Below are 12,118 nucleotides of genomic sequence, written 5' to 3'. Positions count from 1 at the left end.
TTTTTGATATCTTTCACATGAACATAGATATAAGGGCTCAAATTGGGGAGTAACGCTGTCGTAACTCAAACTATAATAAACGAGAGAATTCTCCTCTTTTTATAGTTCTTTTCGATAGGAAATTCAATAGATTCTAAAGATTCTAAAGACTGTACAAAGAACACCGAAAAAAGAAAAAAAAGTTGGGAATTTGGAAAAAAAAGAAGCCGGAAGTTTCCTAAAAAACTTCCAAAAAATATGGTTTTATTTTATAATTTGTATCAACATTTTTTAGCCAAAAAAAAACTTATTTTGAACAAAAAATCAGTTTATTGAATTTGACAATAAGAGAAAAGTTTAGGAAATCGGAACAATTGGAAATCACAAAAAAAATAGAAAAATGCCAAAAAAAGAAGTACAGTACTACCAGTATGGAACAGGGGAAGAGAAGGAAATATGCTGAAAGATGTCGGTGGAAAAAAAGCGGGAATTCAAAAAAGTATTAAAATTGTTTTTTGAATTTCGGAAAGGCAACATGGTGGGAGAGAGAATTGGGGATGAGCGATTTGAGGATTACGTTAGATGAGAAAATTAAACTTCCGACTGAAGACTGCCCGATGGAGCACGGTTGATGGGGTTTCTGGAAATTTTGGAATACTAGAAAATACAAAAAAAATCCGAAAAAAACCAAAAATTCAAAAATTGAGAAATCGAGAAATTCAAAATTTTAAAAATTTAGAAATTCAATACTTCAAAAATTTAGAAATTCAGAAATTCAGAAATTCAGAAATTCAGAAATTCAGAAATTCAGAAATTCAGAAATTCAGAAAATCAGAAATTCAGTATTTCAGAAATTCAGAAATTCAGAAATTCAGAAATTCAGAAATTCAGAAATTCAGAAAATCAGAAATTCAGAAATTCAGAAATTCAGAAAATCAGAAATTCAGAAATTCAGAAATTCAGAAATTCAGAAATTCAGAAATTCAGAAATTCAGAATATCAGAAATTCGGAAATTCAGAATATCAGAAATTCGGAAATTCAGAATATCAGAAATTCGGAAATTCAGAAATTCAGAAATTCAGAAATTCAGAAATTCAGAATTTAAAAAACACAGGAATTCAGAAATTCGGAAATTCAGAAATTCAGAAATTCAGAAATTCAGAAATTCAGAAATTCAGAAATTCAGAAATTCAGAAATTCAGAAATTCAGAAATTCAGAAATTCAGAAATTCAGAAATTCAGAAATTCAGAAATTCAGAAATTCAGAAATTCAGAAATTCAGAAATTCAGAAATTCAGAAATTCAGAAATTCAGAAATTCAGAAATTCAGAAATTCAGAAATTCAGAAATTCAGAAATTCAGAAATTCAGAAATTCAGAAATTCAGAAATTCAGAAATTCATAAATTCAGAAATTCAGAAATTCAGAAATTTCAGAAATTCAGAATTTCAGAAATTCAGAAATTCAGAAATTCAGAAATTCATAAATTCAGAAAGTCTGTTATTAAAAGTTCAAATGAATCAAAAAATAAAAAAAAAATCAAAATTCGAAAAATTCAAAAAATTATTTAAAAAATCTAAAAAATTTTTAAATTCCAAATTTCCACAAAATTCTGGGAACTCTAAAATAATTCTTAAATTCCAAAATTCTAAAAAAAAACTCACTTGAACAATTCATTAGCGTCGATTCTGGAAATTTCGCTGGATCTGGAGCTGAAAGCTCCAGATGTCGCGAAGTAGGCAGCGTTGTTATAGCTGGAAGAGAGAACATTATGGCCTAGAAATCCAAAATGGCAAGTTTGGCCTAAAAACTCAAAACCATGGCCTAGAAACCCCGAAATGTATGGTTCAGAACGCTCAAAAAAGTCAAGCGTGGCCTAGAAATCCAAAAAAAGGTTTAGAAATCTGAAAATTATGCCTAGAAAACTTCAAACGTTCGCCTGGGATCCCATTTTCTGTGTATCTGTTAGTCCCGATGTCCATATAGGTGCCATTAAATTTGATGACCTAGAAAATCAACTAGTAGTCTAGGATTCCATTTTTTTCGGTGTATATGTGTGTCGGGTCGCCTCTCGCTTACCTAATGCTATGATCAATTTGAGCTGGTGATGGAACAGGCGGAAGTGGTGTCGACGTAATTCTGCAAAAGCATTTTTTAATCAAAAAATTTCCCTTATCATTATTCTCCCATATTTTTTATCAGAAAAAATCACACATCATTTTTTTTATTTATCCCCAATATCTCCCCATATTATCCAATTAGCGTAATCCCATCTCTTATAGGATTTCAAAAAACCCCATGTGACTTTTTTTTGTTTGTTGGGGGAGAAAAGATGAGCAATTTTGTGTATGTAAGACCAAACATGTTGATGTGTTTTTCTTGTTGAGAGACTAGACTAGATAACCAAGAAATATGCCGAAATTTCTGAAAATCTGAAAATTTTGTGCTGAAAATTTTTCAGACAAATCTAAAATGGTTTTCAGACCATTTGGGTCAAATTGGATTCTGAAGAATTGAGAAATTTGTTGTATTGGATATAAGATCAAAGATGTTGATGTGTTTTTTTTTGGATTTCGAGACTAGACTAAATAATAGAATATTCTGAGAATACTTGAAAACGAGTCTGAAATGTTTTTCAAGTCATTCGGGTCAAAATCGATCAAACCAATATTTTTTTTGAGCGAAACTGAATTTTATGAATTCTGACGTTGAATCTTGACCAGAACACGAAGTCTTCAGAATTCACAAATACAAAGACAAGACCCGAGCTAGTATCTTTGCTCTTCTGGAAGCTAGAAATTCCAAATCTAGGGAGCATCATCAACATGATTGGCTTGCTATGAATGTTGAATTTTAGCGAGCTAGCTATAACAAGTTCCGAGTTATGAGTTTCTAAAGTTAGCGGCAAACACTCGCGGCGCTTCTTGGTCGGCACCGTCGCCTAGCTCTCTTCGCATTAAAGGTAGAAAGTTGAAAGTTAGTGAAAATTATAAAAATTATTGGCTTATTATGTACGTCGAATTTCAGAAAGCTAGCTTTGATCGGTCCAGAGTTATGAGTTTTTAAAGTAAGGGGCTAAAGCTGGCGGCGCCTCTTGGTCGGCACCAGAATTGGCGGTCGCCTAGCTCTCTTCGCATCAAAGGTAGAAAGTTGAAACTTAGTGAAAATTATAAAAAATATTGCCTTATTATGTACGCCAAATTTTAGCAAGCTAGCTTTAATGGGGCCCGAGATACGAGTTGTTTAATTTTTTACTACACCGTGACACGACACCCACCTTGGCGACTGCGTAGCTCTCTTCTCATTGAAACTAGAAATGTGAAATTTGGCAGAATTAATGAGCTGGGTTGTTTTAGTATTCATGCCAAACTCTAGAATGCTAGCTATAACAGGCCCCGAGTTATAAGTCTTTACAGTAAGAATACAGCTCCAAGTTTGGTTGGCATCCGACTTGGCGACCGCGTAGCTCTCTTCTCATTGAAGGCAGGAACTCGAAATTCGACTGACATAATAAACATAGTTGTCACAGTATTGGTATCAAATTTTGAAAATCTAGCTTTAACAAGTTCCGAGTTATAAGTCGTTAAACTAAGAGACAAAAGTTCGCCAAATTTCTTGGTCGGCATTCGACTTTCCGACCGTGTAGCTCACTTCTCGTTGTCGATAGTGAGTTGAAATCTATCAAAAATGATGCACATATTTGTATTAATATTTGTACCAAATTTCGAAAGCTCAGCTTTTATAGGTCCCGAGATACAAGCCGTAGAGCTACGCTGGTCGCAAAGTCATCTTCCAAGCGCTAACTTTCAAGACCTGTATCTCTGGACCAATGTAAGCTAGTTGTTTAGGAATTGATAAAAAAATTAAAGGGTCTATGTTTATCCTGTTTGCCAAATTTCAACTTCCTAGCTACAAGGAGAACACAGCTACGCGGTCCACAATTTTGCTGGTTACTGCCTTGGGGCGCGCTATCTTTAACGCCCGTATCTTGGGACCTGTATAAGCTAGCTTTCTGAAATTTGGTACAAATATTAACCAGTCTATGCTCATTATATTTGCCAAAATTCAACTTTCTAGCTTCAAGGAGGGCGCAGCTACGCTGCTGGAAAGACGGATGTCAACAAATCGCCGAACTTATCCCAGTCTAGTGATAAATTTTTACAGTTTTTCCAAATAATTACAAACCTCGGTGGCGTTCCATCAACACCAAAAGTGGTACTCTTGCTCACATGGTCTCCATCAAAAGTGGTTGTGGTTCGTTGCTGCTTCTTAACGTATAACCTAAAAGGAAAACCAAACAAATAGACGTTAGTAGCTAATCTAACAAGAAAAAATCTTGTAAGAAGAAAGATAGGATAAAGGATACTCTACAAACCTTCGTTTCTCGTTTCTTCGGACTTTTTCGATGAGCTGAGCAATGCCTTCTGAAAGTGGAGTCTTCTTGGCGGCGAGCAGGACCCCAAGAGCAATTGGAGTGAGGCGAATTACAAGGATTGCGATGAGCATGTAGATTGGGATGAAGGAGGACTCGATTTGTGGGTCACAGGTGTTCTGGAATTTCAGATTTTTGAGTTTTTGATTATCATTTTTTTTTCTTATCAAGTTTCCCGTTTATTCATGACTGATCAATCCGAAAAAATTTCATCCGTTACTTCCATTTTTTTTGCACCAAAATTCTTTGATCTACACTGGAAAAAAAGAGTTCTTCTTCTAATTACTAATATCCCTAATTCATAAACAAAAGATTAGCCAATTTTTTGAGATTAATCTGTACTAGGAGAAAAATTGATCAAACGACATCTCATCTGGAGACGACGTCGACGTAATTTGTTGATGTAGCACGAAGAGAAAATAGAAAACATGTTTATAAACTTTTAAATGTCTGTGTGTTCATTCTGCGAACTTTAAAGGATAATCTGGGATTATGTTTATGAGGTCAAATGTTTGCTTTTTGTCTGTCTGTCTGACTGTTTGTCTGTTTTTCCAGATGTCTGAAGATTTTCTGCATTTCTGATTCCCAATTTTAGGAGATTCTGAGTTTCTGACTATTTGATTTTTTTTTGTTTTTCTAAACTATACAGTTTCAGAACGTCTGTCAGGATTCCCCTAGCTTCTTATTCTTAAAGTTTTCAGAATTTTCAAATAAATATTTTTCATGACTAAATGGCTAAATTTTTGGGATTTATTTGAAATAAAATCCCGCTTATTGATGACATTTTTACTAGGATTACCAGGTGGGAAAAAGGGATTTTTCGATTAGTGAAATTTCAATTCAATAAAACCAGGAAGAAAAACTGATGTGTTCTGAACTCAAGATTGCTAGTATTTTTAGAAAAAAAAGATATTTAAAATTTGAAAATTCAAAATACCAGATTTTCAGGATGTAAGATTTCAGCATTCAGATTTTTCAGAAATTACCGTAAAACCTGTATTAGAAGGGCCGGCCCTTCTATTTTTCCAAGGCACCTTCGGAGGGCCCTTCTATTACAGGGGGGCCCTTCTTTTTTTCCGGTCATTTTTCCCGAAAATTTTCATCGAAAAATTCGACGAATTATCGTTCAAAAGTCATGAAAATCTGTCAATTTCACCAAAATTAATCAGGTTTTCGAGCAGAAAAGTAGTTTTTCAACAGATTCCTTCTCAATTTTAGAATTCCCGGAATATTTTTCACTGAAAACGTACGGAAATTTTTTAAATTTCATGACTATTTTGGAGGGGTCCTCCTTCACAGGGGGGCCCTTCTATTACAGGGGGGGGGGGGACCTTCTATTTTTCCAAACCAATCCCAGGGGGCCCTTCTATTAGAGGGCCCTTCTAATGCAGGTTTTACGGTATTCTGGAATGTGAAAATATGGAAATATAGAAATTCAACATTTCAGAATCTCAAAATCTTTTCAAATTAGAAATTTCAGAGTCTCAAATTTTTCTTGAAAATGGAAATTCCTTGTTAATTCCCAAAGTTTTTCGCTTTCTCCAAAGTTTGACAGAAAATCCGCCTGAAAATGTTCCAGAAAACTCAGCAACTCAGAAATCAGAGATTTTGCTTGCAAAATCAAAGAATTCCAAAGATCCTATATTTTTGAGCCTAGGCTATTCTTCGAAAGTAATCCGTCAGAAACAATCATTCGTTTGTCTACGTAACCAAAAAGTAATTCCGCCTACATCTGATCTCATAAATCCCTAACAAAAAAAGTTCCAAGAATTCAATTTTTAACATTTTAGGTTCTCTCTTCTTACTAACCTCCCACCCCTTAATCCAAATCCCCTTTGGCTCTCCCACCCTCCATTAGGGTCTTAATCCTAATTTCTGATATCATAAGCTCCGCCCCTTTTCTCCCACCAAAAAGTGGGCGGAGCCTAACGGAGCTACTATAAAAGTGTCCTAAGTCTAGTAGAACTCATAACCGGAAGTGGTATTTACTTCAAATTCTTCTATTTTAACGTCTTCTGAAGTTTTTAAAAAATGTTCCACATTCATCAAGACGTCTACAACTTCTCCAACACTGAGATTATGGTCAAGAAGACAATGTTGACCCGAAAGCCGAGCAACGGGGAGAAGAAGATCATCGAGAGAACTCTTCTGGACAGAAGACGTGGATTCAGAAGAAGCTTCACCTCGCTCCATTGAATTGGCTCATTGCTCAGCGTTAATCAGGTTTCTACCCTGTAGAGCTCATTGCTCATCTTTCATAATCATTTATTTTTGTCTCTTCTCAACTAGATTGCTCATGTTTAAGTGGTCTCCAAAACTGTAGAGCAGATTGCTCATTCTTGACTGTTCCCCCTTGAAATTCTTCTATATTTATTTTGGTCTTTTGTTTTTGATTTTCAATTATTTCTATATTTATTTTTGTTCTTTTCTTGAAACAATAAACATATTCATTTGGAAATTATTTCTTTTTTTTAAATTTGAAACTTTTAAAAGGGTTAAGTTAAATTTTTGAAATTCAAAGATTCTGGAGATTCTGAATTTAATCGAATTTCTGACATTTTGAATTTCGGAATTATGAGGACTCTAAATTTTATGAAACTTTTGAAATTCTCAAAAACGGAAGTTCACAAGTTCAGAAATTCAAAGTTTTGTAATTTTAAATTTGGAAGTTCTGGAATTTTGATTTTCTGATTTGAAACATCACAAAAAATAACAAGTTCAATTAATTGGGAAGCCTTTTTAAGAATTAAGATTTTTTACGATGATGTCAGAAAATCAAAAAATTGACATTTCCGAAATTCCAGATTTCCAGAGCTTTAGGATTTTAGCATTCCAGAATTTCAGATTGTAAACTTTTCAGGATTCCAGATTTTCTGAACTACAAAGTTCCAAAATTACAGAATTCTCAGAATTTAAGAATTCTCAGAATTTCAGAATCTCAGAATCTCAGAATTTCAGAATCTCAGAATTTCAGAATTTCAGAATTTCAGAATTCTCAGAATCTCAGAATTTCAGAATCTCAGAATTCTCAGAATTTCAGAATCTCAGAATCTCAGAATTTCAGAATCTCAGAATCTCAGAATTCAGAATTTCAGAATTTCAGAATTTCAGAATTTCAGAGTTTCAAAATTTCAGAATCTCAGAATTTCAGAATCTCAGAATCTCAGAATTTCAGAATTTCGGAATTTCAAAATTTCAGAATCTCAGAATTTCAAAATCTCAGAATTTGAGAATCTGAAAATCTCAGAATCTCAGAATTTCAGAATTTCAGAATCTCAGAATTTCAGAATTTCGGAATTTCAAAATTTCAGAATCTCAGAATTTCAGAATCTCAGAATCTCAGAATTTCAAAATTTCAGAATTTCAGAATCTCAGAATTTCAGAATCTCAGAATCTCAGAATTTCAGAATCTCAGAATTGAGAAATATTCGAAACTCCGAAACCCAAAATTTTAGATGTTCAGATTATCGGAGTTCTAGAATTTCAGAATTTCAGAATTTCAAAATCTCAGAATTTCAGAATCTGAAAATCTCAGAATTTCAGACTCTCAGAATTTCAAAATCTCAGAATCTCAGAATCTCAGAATTTCAGAATTTCCGAATCTGAAAATCTCAGAACTTTTAGATTCTGGACCTTTCTATGTTTTATTCCTGATTTCCTATGCACACTCCTGAATCCTTGAATTCTCAGATTTTCAGAGTTTCAATTTTTTTTTTCGTCTTCTTTTAATTCTCAAAATTCTAATCTCTTCTTAACAAAATTTTTATCAAAATCAGAAAGAAATCCCAGACATTTTTGTCTCATTTCCTGACCAATTTCCTTCAAAAATTTTGGCTTCGTTGAAAAAATTAAAATTTTGAACGCAGGAAAAATGCCTTTTTTCTTTTTATCATCACAATTTTTTGTAAGGATCTAGAACGTTCTTTGTGTTCCTTTTTCCTAAATCCCCCCAAACAAAAATTTAGACAGAATTTTTTTTTTGCAAAAATCCAATATAATACTTTAGAAGGAATTTTTAAGCTGCAACCCACCCAGTTCTAATCCTATTTTATTGGGATTTTCAGAGCCGTGAATACCGTAAAACCTGTAATAAAAGGGCCCCCACACTGTCAACTTTAAGACTATTCATCTCGATTTCTGTAGAAGATATCCAAAATGTGTCCTATGCTTAAATATTGGTGGTATCATGATAAACAGTTTATCAGTTGACCACTTTTTGATATCTTTCACAGGAATCGAGATATATGGGCTCGAACTTGGAAGTTAAAGGGCCCTTCTATTACAGGTTTTACGGTAGTTTTTTTTTTGAAAAAATAATTTTCAGCCAAAAAAAAGAACTCACATTAGGGTTCAATTTTCTTCTATTGGCGGCGTATAGATTCAGATCAAAAGTGCACCCAAGTCCCATTTCCATTTGCTGAATCCCGCCAACGTTATGCGGAATCGCGTGATTCAGAATTTTTTCGGTTGCGTTTGGAAGCATATTGGAGTATGGCATAAGGACGAATGTGAAGATGTGGATGGGGACGACGGCGTAGATCACTCCAGATGCAACGATTATCTGGAATTGAAATTTTGAACGTTTTTGATTTCAAAAGAGGGGGAAAAGAGCTTCAAAATGAGTTAAAAATTATTGGAAAATATAGATTTTAAAGAAAGTTACGAAAATTTGAATGTCACCCGATTCGTCAAATTTGAATCCATGTATCTCATTTTCTGTTAAAGGTATCAAAAAGTGGTCCACTAACAAAATTTTGCTGATATCATGATAAACATTTTATCAATTGACAACTTTTAGAAATCTTTTAGAAGAAGTGAGATATATAGGCTCAAAGTGGACGGTCCGGTTGGCGTTCTTTGGTGAGTTTCAGATTATTTTGAAATTCTTTTTTTGTGAATGAGATCTTGAAAAACTTGGATAATTTGAAGTAAAAATATAAGCTACAAAAATAGCCAAATATTATTTGGAATTACTGATTTTGAGAAAAGGTATGATATTTCAAAAATCGGCCGAACTGAGGGAAAATCTAAATTATAACTTTTGAAAAATTTGCCGATTTCGATAATTTTTTAAAGAAGCTGAACTTCGAAACGAATAAGTTAAAAAACAATCTAAAATTACTGATTCTAAAGACATATTCGATTCTTAGGAACAACCTCAACTTTAATCAAAACAACCACAACTTTAATCAATTCACAAATTTGTTTTTGGATTTTCATGAATTTTTAAAATCCCAAAACTTACCCAAAACACAACTCTCGCTTTTCCTGCCAACACATCAAAGCAGAAGTATAGGAATCCGGCCAGAAAGATGAAAAAGAAGACGCCAAGTTCGGAGAGAAGATATCCGCGTAGGAACCATTTGTACTGAAATGTTGGGAAAAGTTAGAATTTCAGATTTTCACAGTTTTCCAGATTTTTCAGATTCTAGACGCTCCAGATTCAGATTTCAGAGATTTTCCAGGTTTTTCAGATGTTTCAGATTCTAGTTTTCAATATTCAAATTTCAGAGATTTTCCAAATTTTCCGAATTCTTCAGATTCTAGATTTTTAAGTTTTTATAATTGTCTGTAATTTCTAGAAGATTCCAGAAAGTTAAAGGTTCCAAGAGTTAGATTTCTAGAAGATTTCTAAAAGATTTTCAGATCCATCAGATCCGAAACTCCAGAATCGAAAAATTGAAATTTTTACGCTTTTTTAGATTTTAAAGAATATTTTGAATTCTTCCTTTTATCCGAATCATAAAAAATTTCAAAACTTTCAGATTTTTCAGAATCTTCCTCTTTCTTTTGCGTGGGTTTCATCCTTTTTCGGGGGATCAAAACCTCAAAAACCAATATTACTTTTTTTTGTCTATTTCCGGAAATATCTGGCTAATCCCATAGTATGTTTTCAACAATATTCGGGTGGGTTGTCCAGAAAAACGGACTATTGAAAGAATAGGCATCAAAAATGATAAATAAATGTTGATATATGTGTATTTTTCAGGGTATTGCTCATATTGCTCCGGAAAAAATCAAGCATCAGATTGATCAGATCAAAAAGGAAAACAAAGAGAAAATATAAAAAGTTGGGTGAGGGATCTTGGAAATTTTGAGAATTCTAGAATTTTTAGAATTCCAAACTTTTGAATCTTGGAAATTTTGAATTTCCTAAGTCGTCTAAAAGTCTAGGAAGTTTTGGGGAATTTCGAATTTTTATATTTCTGAAGTTCTGACTTTTTATATGGTTCGAGATTCCGGTATTCTAGAATTTTATGTATTTCTGAATTTGTGAATTTTCTGAATTTCTGAATTTCTGGCGAAAAATTCGGGGGGGGGGGGGTACAATGATTCGGGGGTACAAGGGGGTACAACTGATTTAGGGGTACAAAATTGGTGATTCGGGGGGTACAAAATTCGCGGGGACAAAAATTCGGGGGTACAACGATTCGGGGGTACAAACTATCAATGATTCTGGGGTACAACCCATTTCATTTAGGGGTACAACGCTTGTGATTCGGGGGTACACTTTTTTTTTGAGGGAGTTTCTGAATTCCTGAATTTCAGAGCTTGAAAATCTCAGAATTCTTAGAACTTCAGGACTTTGGAATTCCAGTATTTCGGAATCTGAAAATTTCGGAACTTCAAAATCTGAGAATCTGAGAATTTCGGAACTTCAGAATCAGAGAATTTCAGAATTTCAGAACTCCAGAATTTCAGTGTTTCGGAATCTGAAAATTTCGGATCTTCAGAATCTGAGAACCTGAGAATTTCCGAATTTCAAAACTTCAAAATCTCAAAGTTTCAGAACATCAGAATCTCAGTATTTCGCAATTTCTGAATTTCCAAAAATTCCGACAAAAGTTTTTCACTTCTCATTGTCATATTGTTCTTTCTGATTTTAAAAAATCTCAAAATTTCCGGAAAGCAAATAATGGAGAACTGTAAAACATACTTGCAAAATCAGGGGCGGGCGGGCCCGGGTTCTCCAAAATTTGAATTTTTTTTTGAAATTTCAGTCATTTTTCCAAAATTTTTTTGTGAAAAAATCATTTTTTATGGACACTCTTATTTTGAAAATTTTTTTACTTGACCGAAAGGTTTTCCATTTTTTTTCCTATGGACCCCAAAAAATTTTTTGAAAAGACAGGAAAATTTTTTTCTGAAAAGAGACGGGCAGGGCCGGGCCCTGAAAATTCTGAAAAAAAGCCCGGCCCGGCCCGTTGCAAGTATGCTGTGAAATATTCTATCAATTTTTCTCAATCGCTTTTTTTCTCAATTCTATTTCATTTCTCTTTGTTTCTCAATATTCCTTCGTTTTTTTCCTCCCAATTTTCCTCAATTTTTCTCCTTTTCTCAATTTTCGTGGTAACTGGAATTTTTCTGATTTCTTTTCATAATTTTCTAGATCATTGAATGAAAAAAAAAACAATCAATTTTTAGTTATTTACACACAAAAATTAAAAAATCCAAAAAATTAGCCCAAAATGAGCTATTTTTTCTTGAAAATTGTTCGAACAGGCAATAAAACATTGCAAAAATTATGAAATTAATTTTTTTCGATTAATTACCACGAAAATTTGAGCAAAAACGATGAAAAACGAAGCGAAAATGGAGAAAATCCCAAAAATAAAATTTGCTAGCGATGACGTCATCAGTCCATGGCCGTGGCCAAGCTGGGGGGTTTTCTCTTCCATGGGAAAGTTGCGCAAAATTCACAGATTT

The 12,118-nt window shown here is 33.6% G+C and overlaps 1 protein-coding gene across 1 annotated transcript in view; it reads right to left on the bottom strand.

The window, feature by feature from the left end:
- Positions 1-570: 570 nt before the first annotated feature.
- The window catches only part of CBG21967, a gene marked incomplete at both ends in the record, with an annotated part of 24,357 nt that continues 12,809 nt past the window's right edge, over positions 571-12,118 (bottom strand). Inside the window, 7 exons of the mRNA XM_002629877.1 lie at positions 571-619; positions 1,644-1,733; positions 2,059-2,118; positions 4,165-4,260; positions 4,355-4,530; positions 8,754-8,972; positions 9,657-9,779. Of these exons, the coding sequence (XP_002629923.1) occupies positions 571-619; positions 1,644-1,733; positions 2,059-2,118; positions 4,165-4,260; positions 4,355-4,530; positions 8,754-8,972; positions 9,657-9,779 (813 nt within the window). The remainder of the gene's footprint in view (positions 620-1,643; positions 1,734-2,058; positions 2,119-4,164; positions 4,261-4,354; positions 4,531-8,753; positions 8,973-9,656; positions 9,780-12,118) is intronic.

Source organism: Caenorhabditis briggsae, assembly GCF_000004555.2.
Source record: "Caenorhabditis briggsae complete genome, chrII, whole genome shotgun sequence".
Classification (NCBI taxonomy): Eukaryota; Metazoa; Nematoda; class Chromadorea; order Rhabditida; family Rhabditidae; genus Caenorhabditis; species Caenorhabditis briggsae.
The sequence above is the reverse complement of the archived record's forward strand: the minus strand, read 5'-3'. Positions and strand labels throughout refer to the sequence as shown.